This window comes from Strix aluco, chromosome 11 (assembly GCF_031877795.1).
Source record: "Strix aluco isolate bStrAlu1 chromosome 11, bStrAlu1.hap1, whole genome shotgun sequence".
In the NCBI taxonomy this organism is placed as follows: domain Eukaryota; kingdom Metazoa; phylum Chordata; class Aves; order Strigiformes; family Strigidae; genus Strix; species Strix aluco.
In genome coordinates this window covers 7,990,945-8,009,335 of record NC_133941.1, presented here as the reverse complement: position 1 = coordinate 8,009,335, position 18,391 = coordinate 7,990,945, and the positions used below count along the sequence as shown (strand labels likewise).

Sequence of the window (18,391 nt, the reverse complement as noted above, 5' to 3'; positions counted from 1 at the left end):
AAATTCCATTTGCCTATCGCATGAAAATTTCATCTCGCTTCAGCAATGAAATGTATCATTCCAATTTGCAGTCTTATCCACTGGTCCCGTTTTTTGCAAAAGACAATTCTTCTAGTAGCAACAAATACTGCTGCATGATTTTAATAAACACAGAGCAATTAATGGAAAGAGAGATTCACTGCCAAAGTCAGTCTTTTAAATTAAGACTGTCAAACAGGCCAATCAGAAAAAAATTCATAAACCGTAGCGTTTAATGACAACAGTTATGTCTGGATCTTTCTTGAACAGATTCTCAAATGATGATTAACTAATGAATAATTATTCATTTGCCTACCTCTAACTGCCAAATTCAGGCACAGTCTTATTACTTTACAGTCCCATAAAAGTAATTTCATTTAAGGAGGGAAACACACCTTTGCATTTAAAAAATAAAACCCAGAAAAGAGGAAGTTCTTTGTACCTTGTAAATCTGAGCTGTTTTGAGTACTGAAACGGAACAGAGTACAAGTTTCCTTGGTTGCCCTCCTCAGTTTTATCCGTTATGCTTGGACATGAGAATAAAGATTAGATTTCCACTTGAAATGCAGAAAATGCTTCTTTCCCAAACACCTACTTTATTTTCTGGCAACTGCCGTTTACTTAATCTGCAGAGCCTAATGGCTTAGATGACAATTGCTGTTTCATATTCTCTAAGCAAATATCATTCTTGTCTGATGAATGACCTTGAACTGGGTTAAAAATATCTCTGTTACTTAGTAGACGACAAACATTTTTTTTTTCTACACAGCTGGGCCCAAAATGGTCACTTGATACTTCAGGTGATGGAAGAATGCTCGAAAGGGCACAAGGCCTAATCCTCAAAATTTATTTTGTTGCATACATGACTCAGACTTAGGAATTTTTCTTTGTTTTTTTTCTTTCTTAAAGTTTATAATAATATTAAAAGAACTTCTAGCATGCCATAGATGTGAAGTAACAAGTAGTACAAGTACAGTTCTGAGTCTGGGTGTGGTGAGCAGCTACAAATGGCAGAGGGCTGCTGGGGACAGCGAGCTCACCTGGGCCCTGGCGCCTGCTAGGGCTGCATCGATGATGTCTTGGTCAGAGTGGCTTCTGCCATTGACAAACAGCTAGTTATGGATGTGGATGGGATAGTCCTTTCCAGTTTGTGATCCCATGTATGTTACTATTGCTTTCCTATACCAAGAGCAACCCTGTTTTTAGAGGCCATCAACCCTCACAATTGGGGCAGAAAATTTAATTTTTCTTACAAACTGGTGAATAACTGTAAGTTGGGCGTATGCGGATGTGTGTGTACCTGCTTTCTTCAGGCAACCAGAAATGTCTCTAGGGAACTAGTTTCACTCTTCTTCCCCTTCTCCCATGACCAATTTGTGAAGGAAGGAACAAATGAGAAAAGAGTGGTCTGCATGTAATAGCAAGAGTGCATGTTAATGGGACATGTGGGAAATACTTCTATATTACAGAGAACAAAGTTGCTCATTTGCTACAAGTTATGATGGAAAACAAATCTTTCCCTTGTATTTTCTTCTCTGCCTCACCTAAAATAGCCACACTGTAGAAAGTTTCCCACAGGAAATGATTAGCACCACTTTACTCCAAGGTACTTTATGAAGCTTTATGCTCTCAGATTTCATCTGTACAAGTAATATGTGTGCTTGAACCAGGATAAGTATTACTGCCTGGCTGAAAGGCCGTCCTTATTGATTAACTTCAGTGTAGCACCCTGGCAGGTAGAGAGGCTTATGTTTTAATTTGTTTTTGCTTCCAGGTCACTCTTCATCCACCTTTCTTCTCATCTGCAGCAACTTTTCCCTCCTCTCTCCCCCATTTACAGCACCTACTTTGGTCTCGGCTGTTTTGATTTATCGACCACTCAGATTTAATGCTTCATTCCATGGAGAAGTCTCAGTGCTTGTGTCTGATCTAAGGTCACCTATGCTACTTATTCCAGGGGACTTTAATCTCCATATGGATGTGACCTCTGACACTTGCCAAAGAATTCACTGTGTTACATGATTCTCTCCAGCTGTGTCAGCATGTTCCTCCACCTGCACTGAAAGGTTATGCTTTTGATTTCATTAACTTTTTGGGTCTCATTATCAGGGTTTGAGGTCACTCACCTTTTTTTTTTCAAATACACATCTAGGTCTGCTGTACCCCTAGGGTTCCTCTCAAATTGGTTGCTCCTTTTGAAAGCTGTTGTTTTCCTTGGGTGCCATTTCTTGCCCAAAACAAGCTAAAGTGGTTTGGTGCTGGTTCCCTGGATATCCAGTTAAAATGCTGATTGTGATTTTGCACATGCCGTATTACTGGCTTCCACAACCGATGATGCACAAATGTCTTGATTGGAACAAAGGCTGTAACTTTATGTGCTGTGAGAAACACTTTGGTTTGAAATTGGCACATTGTGAGAGCATCAACCTCAATTTCTTCATCTGGGGGATGCTTGCTTGTTTTGTTACAGATGTTAGCTCTAGTAATCACAATACTGCTGTGTATCTGAGGAATGTGAGAGTAATGAATAGAAAACTGGATTCCTTGCTCCTGGTTTTTTTTGGTGTGTGCGCTACATCTTACTTTGTTATCATGAGCAGGTGATTATGGGAAGATATTTCTTGTCTATTTATCCGTAGAGCAGTTGAACTGGCCTTTTGTGGCAGTTCTGGCCTATCTCTGAACAGTCCCTTACAGCTGACAAGTGAAAAGGTAAAACTTTAGAAGTGAAACTGGAATGAATTGTATACGCAGATACAATTTATGAGAAAGTGTATATATAAATATTGTATATGCTTGAGGAAGGAGAACATCTAAGTCAGGATCTTGTGACATGAATATGAAATTACTAGAAAAAAATCCAGCTGTTGATAGAAAGGTAGTAGAGAAAAGCTCTACTGAAATTCTTATCCTAGAAGATGGTCTGTTAATTTTACCTTTCAAGTGACTTTTAGCTTCTTATCTTAAGAAGAGCAGTCATCTTTAGAAACACCCCTTCTCCCCTTTCCCACCCCTCAAACCCCACCTGATGAGCTGGAGAGGTTCTCATAAATATATTTGGTAAAAAAAATATGAAAAATAGCAAGTGTTATTTCCTTTAATATATGTGGTTTTTTCCTGAAAATATTTGCCTCTTGGCGTGTGCTTCTGTGTATTTGTAAGCAAAAGCCAGCATGAAATGAAGGTGGAACAGATAATAAACTGGCACCAAGCTTTTTAGAGTGCTTTCCTCTTCCAAACAGCATCAGTGCTGACTTCTAAACTCTCTTGATTCTCTTACTATTGCCTGCAATATTAGGTTCCATAGCCATTCATCTTCCTATTGACAGACATCCTCTTATCCTTTAAATAAATGATGCAGCTGATTTTGTGCAGACCAAGCTTGCTGGTTTTGAGGCTTACGCAAGAATGTGCTGAGCCAGGGTCATATTGTCCTACTGTCTAGATGTGCTGTTCTCCACAGTACTAGTTGCTTTCTTCATTGAAGAAGGCAGCTTATGAAACGGAGATAAAAACTCCCTTTAAATGTGCCTTTTCCATATGTTTCTTAGCTAAAAAATTAGAAAAAGACGAGGTTATTCAGGATTTCTGATAAAGACATGCTGCCTGCATGTATATTGTGTTGAAAGAGAGTACTCCTTGGGAGTGATTAGAATTAGTCACAGAGATGAAATGGATGTGGACAGAATTGGCTAGCAACCTTCTGAAAGCCTTCCTCTTTCTTTGATATTTTCCTTGTAGTTTTGAATTAGGTGACTATGATGTTTGGTATTTTATTAACAATAATTGTATTTCTCTCTTTTCATTTGAGGATTTCAAAGAGTTTTTAGAAGCGTTATCATATTGCATATCTGCCCCCTGACTTCTATGAAGAAAGTGAAAATAAGGTCTTGTCAAATATGTTAGTTGAAAAAAGTGTATTAAACTGAGAATAAACAGTTCAGTGTTTAGTCAAATCTACTCACAACACTTGTGCTGGCTTGTAATGTGCAAACCTGATAACTTCTTAGTTTGTGCTTTCTTGTTCTTCAGAGGTGATGGCTGCCTTCTCTGAAAACTGTGAAGGCTGCCTAGCAGCTCTACACACTACCATCTTCTGGGCTGGAAAGATAACAAAGAAGTGGTCACAGAGCCTTTGTGTGGCCAGTCCTTGAGGTCATTAAGAGACATCTTGGGCTTGGGCACCTGAAGTCTGTTGTTATCTGTAGGTATCTCATTATGGAAGGCAGCAAAATTCATAGCAGGGAGCTGTCCTGGAGGCTGCTTCCTTTAGCGAGCGCTATCCCATTATGTCTGTGCCCTGTACGGAGAGATAGGAAAAGTGTCCTTAGTGAACTTGAATAATATTGGTGTTTCTAGGGAAGCGAAGCTGTAAAGAAATGAGGATATGGAGAGCAACACATGTGCCAGACTCCTGATCAGAGGTAACCCAGAGCCCCATAGTTTTCAACATTCATCCCCTGTCCTCCACAGTGCCTGGCTGGCAGACCTTCCCTCTTCGGTATGCAGAAGGTGTTCTACGACAGGAACCTTCCTCTGGTACTGTTGCTGATAAAATGTATTTCTCCTTGGAGAGTTTTCTTATTTAAATGTGAAGATGTAACTGAATTTCAACTGCAAATATTGACAGCCCTTAAGTTGCAGATCTGAATAGGTTTACAGGTGAAAACCTATGGATTTATGGGCTTTTTATAAGTGAGCCCAAAGGGGCTTTCTCCCTATCTTTCATTGCAGTTCTCCCTGAAACAGCTTTCCTGATGTGTCCAGCATAGAATTCACTTACTGCGATCTTTACACTTTAAAAATTCTTCCGTCCCTGCTCCTCTAATGTCTTGGCTTCCTGAGAATTCATTGAGTATAAAATATTTTATGGCTGTTCTTGAGTTTTTCTGTCATTATGCTCTCAGCTTGTACTTTAAACCTGAGATGAAGGTTTATCTAGTGCAAAATGGAGATTAAAATGTGCAGGAGAGTATTCTTATATTTTTTCTTTTTGCTGCCTTTGGGCACCTGAATGTAGATACAACAGGTTTCAGTAGATCTAGGCAGAGAATAAACTGAGTTGGTGGTTAGTTTTTAAGATATTCTGTGAGTTTTCTCAAATCTGAAAGCCACTCTGCAAACTGAGTGCTTGTCCTCTAGATTGCTGAACACTGACAAAAATGGGACACAAATGCTAACACTTAACATTTGTTCAGCACCTGTTCACAGATGTGTCTGAATATTAAGAAGTAATGTGTATGGTGTTCAACAGAATAAAAAGTGTTAAGATTTGCGTGAACAAGCAGGAGGAAATATAGATGTGAACATGTAGGAGGGAAAGACTATTACAAGGGCAATCCAATTAATGCAAATGATGCATGCAGATGTCTTTGGCTTTTTAGTACCTTTCACTGTTATACTCCATAAGAGCTGTGCACTAGGGACAGGGGAGGAGAGCACTGTCTTCCTTTGCATGGTAGAAGTACTTTCAACCCTTAGCATCCTACCCCTGCCAGCAGATGAAGAGGGGACACCTGCTCTTACCTGCTTGTGTAGCTGCGAAGCATGAATAAATGTACAAGTAAACCAGCTACTAACCCAAAGGATGCACTTATGAGGTAACTTAATTTTGCCTTCTGCAAACAGCTGTGTGCCTGTTGACTCCTGGCACTTCAAGCGAGCACTGTCACTGCTTTAAATTCAAACAAGATAATTGAAAGGGAGCCCCAGGTTTTTTGGGCTGCATGCTTAGGGCCAACCTGTTTGATTTATTTTGGTATTGACTTAACAGGAGTGTTCACCTAGAGGAAGCAGTATTTGAGCTTGAAAATAGACATTCTTTCAGCTACATATTGATCATTGGAGCTAGATCTAGTCCATCCTTATGATGTACCGTCTGAAAAAAAGGCTTCTACTCTTATCTTGGCATCTGATGACTAGTGAATAATGACTTTAATTAAAAAGACCTGGCTGCTTGGTCTTTCAGATGAGATACATGGCGAACGCAAGTATGTGGCCTGAGCAGTTCCAAATTTTGGCTTTTTCTTCTTTCCCTTATAAAATCTCCTCTCAAGAGACAGTCCAAACTGACCTTGCTCTCCTGAAGTCAATAGAAATTTTGTTGTTGACTCTAGTGAATGCAGGACCACCACTGTAAGCACTGTAGGAAACCAATGGAAATTTACCCTGTTTACTCCAAAGAGTTTTGTCTCAGGCTGTAGAGCTCATAATGAATTAATTTAAATAAATATACTCTCTTAAATGAACAACCTCGTTTTACAAAATCTTTTCTGTCAGAACCCCTGGCCATCTGCTTATTATCTCCAAACATCATCATGCGATGTGTTTTGTAGAACAATACTTTGGAATCAAGTGACATGGCCAATTTAATTTCTCTATTTGTATATTTATTTTCCATACTGACTTACAGAAAAGCCACTGTCCTACAAGCTGGTACCTGTGTTCATTTTTTTCATGTTTATTATGATATAGGTATTAGGTACTTGTATGAAAATTCTGTCTGCTAATAAAATTATTACAGTAGCTATGTAAGATACTTTTATGCTGTCTTCAACATTTTTCCAACTTGCTGTAAAATACCTTATGCATTTTTGTGCTGTAGCGTATTTTGCTTAAAGGTACGATGTAGCTTTTTTGTCAGAAAAAAACCAAAACACATTTCTATATATATAATTTCTTTTTACATGTTGAGTGCACAAATAGAAGACTAGATTTCCTTTCCAGGATTGCATATACATAGTTTCTTGTCCACTGAGGTGGCTGTGAATACAAATTTGGCAACAAAAGTCAGGCAGCCCTTTAGCTGTTCTTGAAATACTTGTGAAACCAAAACACACACAGCAAAGGAATATTGCCAAGCCAACCTTTAAAAAAGTTATATATATATTTTTTTTTAATACTCTCTTTTTTTTTTTTTTGAAAACCCCCTTAGAAGACTAAATTTCATTGCTAACTCTTTTGAAGGTTAAGATTTCCCACTTAATCAACCGATAAAAATTTCTGCCCAAAAGCTACAGTGATCTTAATCACTCAATAAGTTTTCATATATAAGGATGTAAGCCTGGTCATATTGCATCAGACCAAGGTGTTCTCTATCTCAAAATCCTGTGTCTGGTATTAATTAGTAACAGATACTGTAAAAACAAAACCAAAACAGGGCAAGCATGGAGTGAGTAGGAAAGAGGACAATCCTCCAAGTTTGACACTTGGAGGATTTTCTGTTTCTGAAGAGTGGTCTCCCTTTCACCTTTCTTTAGTCTGCTGTGCCTTTGATATTACCGACACCTACACCAATATCTGTACTGTAGTCTCTTCTTGTATAAGGAGCCTGTACTGCTTTGATGGTGAATATTTTTATTATTCTCAGTGTTGTCTCTCTGTCTAGCTCACTTATTAAAAAACTCACCCTGTTCTGTAGTGCTGTTAATTTACAAAGTGCTTTACAAACATAGATAAGAGCCATCCAAGGCTCTACTCTAAATAAGACGAGACAAATGCAAGATGAAACACTTGAAGGCTGTTCAGGAAAGTGAGGGCATGGAAATGACTTATGCAAAGAGGAGAGGGGTTTTGTGAAGTGGGGTTACTGAGACAGGGTTTTAGGCAGGCCAGAGAGTAAATCTGGCAGTGGAGGAAACTGGTCAGGTGCAAGGAGTAGTGGAGCTAAGATGTGAATGGAGGAGCAAGGAAAGGAGAGGAAGGGAAAAATAAACTCAGAGAAATAGGGGACAGTGGACTGTGGGGAAAGGCACTTGAGAGGAAAACAATAGGGTAGAATCTTTATCACAGGTTTCTTTAAAATGGTCTGGGAGGGAACTCAGGAAATCCACATAGCTGGTGAGTGTTTTGGTGTTTGGGTTTTTTTGACAAAACTTGACTATCTATGACAGCTTTTCAGCCTACCTTGTTAATCTTAGCCTACCTGCAATGTTAGACATAGCAAGCAGTGCTTACGTGTTGTTATGTTAGAAAGTTTCCCTACTTTTTAAAGATAAAAATACTTTAAGATACTTATTTAAAATAACTCTCCCTTGCATTAAGTATTATCCTGTCCATTGTGTCCATTTATGAAGGGAAAGAATTAAATATAAAACCTAATGTGAGACAGGAAACCAAAGGAAGGAGGTGTGTGCTCTGTCTCTGCATGTCGTCTTATCTAATCCATCTAATTGACTACTCCAATCTCCTTTTTTGCCCCTGGCTTTGTAAGGGCCACAGAAGATAGACTGAAAAATTGACTTGCTATGATGAACTAATCTTTATTATTAAGAATAGGACAAACTCAGGGAATAAACCAGATCCTACAAGATGCTTTGCCCCTTTGTCTTCCTGGGATTTAAACTGGCATGCAAGAGATTCAGTATCTCGTAGGGCTGTACGAACTCACTTTTTCTTTATGCACTGATGTTTTGTTTTGCTCTTCATCACTTATCTGTGCAATTATTAGGCCAGCACCAAGTCAAGCAGGGGACATGTGAAGTTGTGGCAGTGCATCGTTGCTGCAATAAGAACCGGATTGAAGAACGATCGCAAACAGTCAAGTGTTCCTGCTTCCCAGGGCAGGTGGCTGGTACAACAAGGGCTCAGCCCTCATGCGTGGAAGGTAAGCAGTCTCCCGCTCACTCATGGTTCATTAAGATTGTTTGAGAAATTTAGTCTCCTTGATTGCTTGACTTCCCACTGCCTCAAAAGCATAATCCTTCCTTTTGTTAATTTTGGAAACATCTCTGTGCATTGATAGTAATGAGTCTGTGCATAAATCTGGGTGTAATTAATCCTCTTAATATATGTACTCGTCCATTTCGTGTCTGTGCCAGTGAAACTTCTTAATTTTTTCGCATAAGAATTCTCCTTTAAAACTAGTCTGAAAACAGCAAAAGCCAAGAAATTCAAGCTTATGATATTAACTCTTCCAGTTGTCTTTAGACTTAATAGCTTGGCTAAAAATTCACTGGATAATAAATGCCATAATAATAATAATAAAATGCCCTAAGACTGGGCATGCAGAGAGTGCTGGGACATCTGATTTTGAGAACTGTTCTCTTCATGAATGTTTCACCATTTTATGTGCCTAATGGACTCTTATGCTGGGCACCAGTGCTACAATGATGCCCCATGTCTATTCAGTTTTGTGTGTTGTAACCTCTAACACATTAGAGTTTGGAGAGCAGAGCAAGCATACTGCTGCACAGGACACAGTGTCTGAGTTAGGGCACCTACCTGATGAAGGAAAAATATGGTACAGTTGTCTTAGTCCATCACCTTCCTGGCTAGATGTTGAAATCCTCACAGAGCTCAACATTGCCAGCTTTATGCTTTTAACAGTATAACTCGTTTGAAATTAAATGGATTGTATACACTAAAGCTAAAATCTTACCTTGACTGTAATGTTGACCAGGCATTCTGAGCCTATATAAAACTCACATCCTTGAGGTTCGCTCTGCAGCTCACCCCCACCGTTTTCCACTCTGATTTACCAGCAGTTCAGAAACTGTGGGTTACCCTTCTTCCTGTTCCACCAGCAGAGTTTATTCCCTGGAGAGGCAGCTGCTCTTGTTGTTAACTTAGTTAAAATTCACTCCAAGACAGATTTTTTTTTTTTTAGAAAAAGTTAAAAGTTACCAGATTCCCCATTTCATTAATTCATAAACAAGACCCTACTGTTTTCATTCTTTTTCACACAAAATTGCAACCATTTCAAGTTAAATAGATTAAAAATTGGATTTTGAAGTTTTTTTTATAACAGAGATATTTAGTTTTAAACATAAAACTAAATACATGCGACGTATGATTTTTTTAACCTATTATCCCTTTTGAGAACTCTTTATTTAAGATGCCTTGTAATTCAGAAACACAGTCAACTTTAACTGTGCAATTTGTTAAGTAGCTTTCTCATCAAATCAGAAATACCTTCCGTATTTTTAGGTGACACAGCAAACAGCAGAAATACTTTTACATACATAATAAAAGTCAGGTATTGTTTTAAACCCGCTTAAGGATTGCAAAGGTGACACTGTCGTTCTATGATAGAAAGATATAAATGCACAATACCATAGAAGCTTAATTCAGTCAATCCAAATAGTTGCTGAAAGATTTTAGTAGCTGTTTTTCTTCAAGTATAGTTGAAATTAAATACGACAAAATATTCTGAATGTAAGATTTTGGTTTCTAAAGTGGAAGCCTTTGATTCCCCCTCACCCCTTAGGGTAATGCTTTAGCATGCTTCGCTTATTTTTGCAAGCATCTGGGACTACAGTCAGTGTTATTCAGTTGCTGTAGCATGGAAACTCTAACTATCTTTCCTTAGCCTCAGGATTAAATGTGTTTTCTCCCACTCTACATATATCCTTCAGTAGGCTTCTACACTGTGGAAGCCAAAAACAGTTTGTCTTGAATTTGCATATTTCAGTCTGATACATTTAATTTTCTTTTCCAGCACTTTTGTACTGAATGCAGGGCTGTTTAATTTGCCTATATTTTGCCCTGAGCTTAAAGGGAAGGAATGCCCAAAGCACAGAGTTACTTTTCTAACCAAAAGAGAAGATTTTATAGAGCATTTGGCTTGTAGTAGTCTTTTAAAGTATTTTCTTTGAACTTCAGACCTTATCCCATAGTAGTTATCATTTACATTAGGGCAGCGATTGTCTCTGTGCTGTTGATCATGCATGGCATGCCCGTGGTGGCTGGTACCTCTAGTTCCTACCTCAGATCATAGAATATTTCAAGTTGGAAGGGGAACCCATAAGGATTATCAAATCCAGCTCCCTGCTCCTTGCAGGACTACCTAAAACTAAATCATATGACAGAGCATCGTCCAGACGCTCCTTGAACTCTGACAGGCTTGGTGCCATGACGACTTCCCTGGGGAGCCTGTGCAAGTGACTGACCACCCTCAAATTACTGATGTGATAAGCTGTGTTTGGACAAAATAAGAAAACAATGTAGTTCTCATTCATTGAGTGTGTGCCCAGAAATTACCATCCACTTGTGTCAGACTACACATTTTTAGTCATACACAGACTGATGATTTTTCTTATTGGAATTCTCAGTAAAAGTAGCTTAGCGCTTAGTAGTTTTTACAGCAGATACAATTAAGTATGTTATATTTGGATTTAGAAAATAAGTTCTGTTTGGATTTTAGCCTCTTTAAACACACTCAGAAGGAAAATAACTCTGTCCAAATCATGCTGGAAAACAACAGTAAATAGGATGAAATCAGCCTCTCATGTCAACATTGCCTGTGAACTTTTCAGGGTTTGTGTGTTTCAGCTGTCTTGGGCAGCACTAAAAAGACCATTGGACAGAGTAAATGGGATCTTATTTCTTGTTCTATGCAGAGTAGCAGCCTTTATAAAGCTATTGGAATGTAATATTTTCCTTTCTTGACTAAATAAATGAATAGTTACATAATTAAATAATTATAATTAATTTTGTCGGTATCTGCATGATGATTTTACAGAAGGCTGCTGCTTCCTACTATTTTAAAATGAAGGTCTGATTTCTCTTTTAGTGTTAACAACCCAGGAAACAATGAGTCGATTCTAGCTTTCCTTTAGGCCAGGCAAGCATATCACTGGTCATAGATTGTAGATGCTCCATGAGAAATCAAGACTACTGCAAGAAATAGATTGTCACAGAATATGGAGGATTGCAAAGGTCTGGGACTTTAGCAAAGTCTAGACAGAATGTATTTACCATTCTGTTCTGGACTTGAACTTGATATTTGAATAGCTTTCTGCTATAACCCATGGGGATTATTTTTTTTTTAAACTAAAAATTAAAAAAATGAAATTAAAATAACCCTTTCTCATTTGAAATTTACACATCTGGTTTTAGTAGTTTACAGGTTTTTAATTTAGTTGGGTATTTTTCCTTAGATTCCTCAGTCTTGCAGCATATGGGTTCCTGACCTAGATCCCACTGGGTTCCTGTGACAGCTTGTTTGTTAATTTGGGTGGGGGTAGAGCCTAGTTGTTAGACAGAGCTCCTTGTTAATGAGTATTGGGCATTGTGCCCTTTTGTATATATAGGCCATGAGATAGACTTATAAAGCCCATCATCATGTTTTTCAGGATACAGACATAGGCCAGCTGGATATTTACATTTTGAGATAGGTTGACAGATGCTAAAGAATTTTAGACAAGGTCAGATTTAAAGCAATGATTTATTGGAGCAACACTGTATGGTTAAGGCTAAGCTCTGCTCAAAGAGGTAGTGAATATGTGTACCAATATTCACAGCTACCAAAATTTCAGGAAGGCCCCCTATTTTGCCACGTCAGAATGGATGTTTACATAATTACATTCAGGCATACACCTATACGTAGTAGTGACATTTTTTTCATGATATGTGCTAAGGAGGAAACTAAGTACTCGTGTTACAGAAAGAAATTATAGATATCCAGGTGAGTTCCAAGAAAAAGATGTTGAAGTGGTGCAGAAGGGAAAGTAAAATCTAGTTAAATCTTGCAAATACATAAAGTGAAAGTCTTAAGTGCCTTGATTGCTACAAATCTGTCCTTTTCCATGGTGTGCAGTAATGCTGTGTTGTGGGGCCTAACTGACATTTGTAGAGTGCTTTGCATTTCTACAGTGTCTTTCATCTTGGAAACTTTAAATATTGGTAGTAGAAGTCAAAGTACTTCATTTAAAAAGAAGGATATGAAGGTGAAAATCAATGTTTGTTATAGACTGAGATCTTTCTAGCATTTTTACAAGCACAGTAAAATCACTCGTCATAGCCTAGATGAGAGTACAGGGTAAGAAGTCTTTGGGTCAGGATATTTTTTTATCCTTTGCCCATGATAACACACTTACTTAGATAATTGATTTTGGATGCATCCAACAAGAATCTCTGTCATTTGTGTATTTGAACTTAGTTGTGAAAGCTATTGACAAGCATTGGCAAACAAAAAAACCAAGGCTCGTTCTTCTGTACCCGTGCACGTCTTATTTTCCTGGGGATTATTTGAGCTTCCAAGCACAGGCCCATCTGATACTTTGAGAAATGTTGCTGTAAATAAAGTGAGCCACTAAATTCAGAAAAAAGCAGAACATATGAAAGAAAGTATTTAAATATGCAGAGAGGACATACCACACAGCCTGTATACCCTGCCTTGAGTTGTAGCTACACCACTTGATTGCAGCTATAGAAAATTTCGCTTAGGTCAACCCGTTCTTCTGTTAATGACTAAATTGCATTTAAAGTAGTCATGAGATTTTGTTTATACCCATCTTCTTTATGGAAATAAACATCCTTGAGTAAGTACCTCCAGCTTGTCTAACAGCTACTGCCAAGAAGATAAAACATTAATAACTTTTGTCTGTAGAGTAGCTATCTTAGCTAAGTGTGTTAAATGCCCCTAAGTAAATCATCACTAGCCAAATCATCTTCCATCCAGGCAATTCTATTAGTACGAGAATTTCTGAGGAGGGAGCACTCAGACTGGAAAAGCTGTGAATGAGACTAAAGAATTGTTTAAGACTTTTCTGTAGGGCCAAAGAGCTGCAATGAAGAAAAAAGACAATTTTGGCTGAAAGCCCATCTGGGTTACAGACTGAAGGGAAGAGAGCATACAGAAACAAGAAAACAAAAAATCAATACATAAGAAATAGATAAAAGAAGAAATAGCTGAGATTTCCCTCCCACTGTTTTTGAATGGATTTCAGAATACTTGAGAATTCAAAAGGATGCTAATGCTGTGTCAGTATTCAAAGGATAAAAGGAAACATACAGTAGAATGAATCATGTACTGAAAATTTATATGGAAGAAAGCTTAATCCAGTGGAGTAGGAAAGACATCTGTATTTGTCCAGACTAAGGACAGTAAGAATTTGCTCGTTCAAGTAGAACACACAGAAATCCTTAAAAAAAAAAAAAAAAAAAAAAGTTGGCCCATAATGCGTGGAATATTGACATTGTTAATTCTGAGGCAGATCAGTATCACAGTTCTTTTTGTAAGCAACAGAATGGAGAGGTGCTTTCTAACTTGCTGTTAACTAGAAAAGATGCTAACCAACATCTACTGGGATTAAACTTTTTTATTTCTATTTTAATTCTGACCCTGGGTAGTTTAGAGTCCTAAGAAGCTGGTTAATAGATCTCTGGTCAGTTGTAATTAAAAATGTATTTCAGAATACCTGGGGTATTCTGGAAGAGCACTAGTATTCTGTCAATTCTGCCAATATCCATGGTCTGGATACCTGGGGACAACTGAGACTGATCTCAGTCCTGTGCGAGTAACTGAGAAGCTGATATGGTATCCAATTAGCAAGGAAATCCTGGAGTACAGATCACAAGAATTTATGTGGCTTTCTGAAAAAAGATTTGCCAGACACAACTGATTTCATTTTCTGAGGAGTTTTCAAAACTAATAGAGATAGTTTCTAGGTTTAATACATGTAAGCCCAGGCTTTCCAGTTTACCCTGGAAGATAATGTATAATTTATTCAACTAAATATTTGGTTCCTAAATACATTTGAGAATTTAAGTCTTCTTTTTTCTAAGCTATTTAATTTTGAACCATATGCCATTGTGTGCACTGCTCAGTGTCAGTTACCTACCATACCTCAAAAACACATCTCTCCCCAGAGTCATCAGTAGGAAGTGGTAGTCAAATGGCACATACCTACCAGGATTTCACAGTGCTTAGCTCTACACCTGACACTCTGCAACATTTTCAGCAGTGACCTGAAAGCAAATATAGAATCTCTCCTGACAAAAACATGTATGGGTTTCATCCGGTGGGGCAAAGGAGTAATTAATGACAAGCCCAAGGCAGTCACATGGCATAGTCAGGAAGTGGAAGCTGTTTGAAATAACTGCATTAATAAAGACAAATGCATTGTGGTGTGAAACTGGAGAAGTTCGATCAGCCCAGTTTATCAGGCAGAAGATTGAAAAGTTACTGGATTGCAGCATGTTTAGTACCTTCACAGGGAGAGAATGATGATTGTTAACAGGTGGTGTAATGTAGAAGAAGAAAGCACAACAGAAGAGGTGGGAAGAGGAAGAAAACTAAGGCTGTGTGTTCCATGCTGAGATTGTTTAACTGTCAGAAAAAAATGACAATGGGAGAAGCTTCTTTCTTCACCTGTTCCAGATTGGCTTGGAAGACACTGTGTAGCCAAACAAACTGGGGACACAACACAATGAATTGTGTGAGGCAGGATGAGATGATGTATTGACACCTTTTGTCTTTACTCCCTATGAACCTACTGTTTCCATGGAGTCACGTTATCTAGGGAGTGATGTCAGGAGAAGACTTATTTCTGGCATGATTTCTGGCTGATTTCCAGCAAATCAGCTTGCTAATGTCAAACTAAAGTCGTCGCCTCTCCTTTCATGAGGGTGGTTGTGCATGAGAGTGACATAGCTGCTCTCATTTCTTAGAAAAGTCATCTCTTGAAACCTCAATCTGAAAAGAAGTGGGAGCCTTTACATCCCCCAGTGGGTTGCAGAGTTACAGGGACAACAACAGTTAAAGAACTCTGGCTATGAAGATGACCCTAAGGCTCTGATGGAGAATGTTAATGGACTAGTCTCAGGGATGTGTTTGACACAAACAGCTACAGCTGGTTAGGTCATATAGATCAGCAGAGTGGACATTACAACTACAAAGAAATTGGACATAAAATGGATGTAAGCATTAGCGGATTGCTACAGCAAAGAATTGAGGATTTGCTGGAAGCTAATGGAATGAGATCTGTATTAAGTATTTCAGAGTGTTGCCATACCTCTGAGGAGAGTTATCTGCACGGAATAGAAATCAGTCAACAGAAGGGTAGGAGTCATTTCCTATGAAAGTGTCTAAACAAGAGATGAATAGAAGGTGAAATATGCAGTCTATTGAAGAGCTTGTGGATCTTGTTAGAATTACAGACTGACTCAGCAATGTTTCCCATTCACATCTATGACTGTTTTAATGGAAGATGGTACTGGAGATGATGGGCCAGTTTCACTATCATCAGTTCCACATGGTCCACATGGACCAGGAAGTTGCATGGGCACAATTGGTCAAGAATGCTGTGTGAACCCACTCCTCTGCTGCACTTTTGGCTGGTCAACTAATGCTTGTTGTTTTAATCAGGTGTTAGGAGCAGGTTGATGAAGGATGTGTAAATAAAACAAACCTGCTATGTTTGGTGCATTTTCTGTGGTCTCAAAACATATTGCACCCAAACCAATATAAAAAAGGTTAGATCTAAGGAGTTATCAGAGTAACCGAGGCACAAGGAATTTTAGGTGCCTTCAGGAGACAGGTGAGTGAGAAGTGGTTTTCAAGGTCTGAAGTTGAACTGATGTTTTTAGGGCAGCACTAAATATATGAGACCATGTTCACGCGTCAGAGTGCAGGCAAAGCCTCGGCATGCCACCTCATCCACACTCACAACAGCGCTGTACAGAGCTGCATAATGCGGTAGCCAGGCCTCCCAGGAGGACTCACTGGCTTTGAAGCAGAGCTCTGAAGACACAGCTAGCTTGCTACCTGGATCTCCTACTTGCTCAGGGACCTCTGCACATGCTCCCAGTCTTCTTGAATCTGGCTTTCTAGACTTGCTCATGTTTACCTGAAATAAATGTGATATAGAAATTGAAACAAAATTTAAAAGTAGCAGAGATACAATAGATAAAATAGATAACTGGACCATATGTCTGGAGTGGAAATGATCGCTCACCTCCTAGGAAGTACAGTTAAGTTTCACCCATTTTGTCAATAATCAATCAGCATCAGTGCAAAGGATCTAAGCTCCAAATGACTAGTGAAGGGAATCATGCATTTATATTATAATTTTATGAGATTGAAAGAAGAGTTTATAAAAGCCAAACTGGTGTTCCAGAAGTATATTTTTCATAGTGTTTTTCACATAAGCTTAGAGCAAAAGTGCAAAACAAAAGTAATTGAATGAACATTTCAGCAATATTCTGATGTCAGCTTGCCTGCTTGTCGCCCTAATTTGAAGGTTGCTGAAGTACGAATCTACCTTAAAATTAAAAGGAAAAAAAGTGCTTTACAAGAAGTAGACTAAATTATTTTTGTTCATCGCTTTTGGATGTGGTATCTTTTAAAGCATGCAATTCAATATTTTGTGCACATAATAGCATAATGCAGACTAACTAAATCAACATTTTAAGCCATATTTTATTTTTAAATCCAATTTAGATTATGTAAGATTGTGAGCTGATATATTTCATAAGATTTTTCTGGGTTTTGATGAATCCCATGAACAATGCAAAACTGAGAAATGGATGCAGATCTTTAGCTGTTTGTACAAGAGTATATCTGTTGTTAACAGCAGTGTTATAAATTCATGACTACGCTTCTAAAAATAACAAGCAAGGTCTTATTAATGGAAATTGGCTTAAGGGTAGAAAATTAATACATTTGCACAGTTAAGGTGTACTACTGTAGTCTTCCAAAACATACTGCAAAACTGGCAGTGTAACTGCAAGCAGATTTTAAGTTAATAATCTAATGCTTTTCAGTGGTTTCCACATTCTTATCTGCGCTATTTGCTGACAGACCTCACATGCTTATGTCTCTGTGCAATTTTATTTTCTCACCCAGTGAAGAGAGAAACTGGCATTTCTTCGTCCAGTCTTGCATATGCATATCCAGGTTAAACAAGAAGCCTTAGTTTCATTCCACCTTACAGCAGGTACTTGGCTGAAGCATGTAAATGAAGGAGGCAAGTCATCTTTGTAGTCAGTGGAGATGGACAGAACTTCCAGAGGTTAATTCAAATGCTGGACTCTGTCTCTGGCGGTGCTTGCCTGTCTTCACCATTTGCATATGGCATTTACCCTTCTGTGTGCTGGTGATGTTTTCTACCCACATTTCTAGCTCAAATACTATCAGTGTGATTAGCTGTTAAAACAATAACTTGGTTCTACCTTTTGAAATCAAACAATTGAACTTTGCATGGACAACCTCCCTACTAAACCCAACAGTAATAAAAAAATGATTGCATTCTGTTTCTCTTTCCTATTTCTTTTTCTAGCTTCCATTGTCCTACAGAAGTGGTGGTGTCATATGAACCCCTGTTTGGATGGAGAGGACTGTAAAGTACTACCAGACTATTCAGGTTGGTCTTGCAGCAGTGGAAATAAAGTCAAAACCACAAAGGCAAGTACAGAGATCGCCTATATTTAAAGGTGGCAGTCTGCTGATAGCACTTGCTTATTCCATTGCATCTGCGGGTGTGAGCACCAGTACTGGACTCCTCAATGTTTTGAAAGTGGTGATTAATGCACTTGTTCTCAGAGAGGGAAATGTTTGGTCAGAACTGTCCCTTCAGTGCCAGCCTAGTTAAGTTATTGGATGCTGGAGTCAAACTGAAGAAGGCCCTGCTTCAGTCTCTAGTGAGCGAAA

The 18,391-nt window shown here is 38.5% G+C and overlaps 1 protein-coding gene across 1 annotated transcript in view; it reads left to right on the top strand.

Annotated features, from left to right (window-relative positions):
- LOC141928079 (chemokine-like protein TAFA-4) overlaps positions 1-18,391 on the top strand; it is a 131,239-nt gene that overhangs the window by 57,728 nt on the left and 55,120 nt on the right. Inside the window, exons 4-5 of the mRNA XM_074835742.1 lie at positions 8,468-8,623; positions 18,021-18,145. Coding sequence (XP_074691843.1) covers positions 8,468-8,623; positions 18,021-18,145 — 281 coding nt within the window. The remainder of the gene's footprint in view (positions 1-8,467; positions 8,624-18,020; positions 18,146-18,391) is intronic.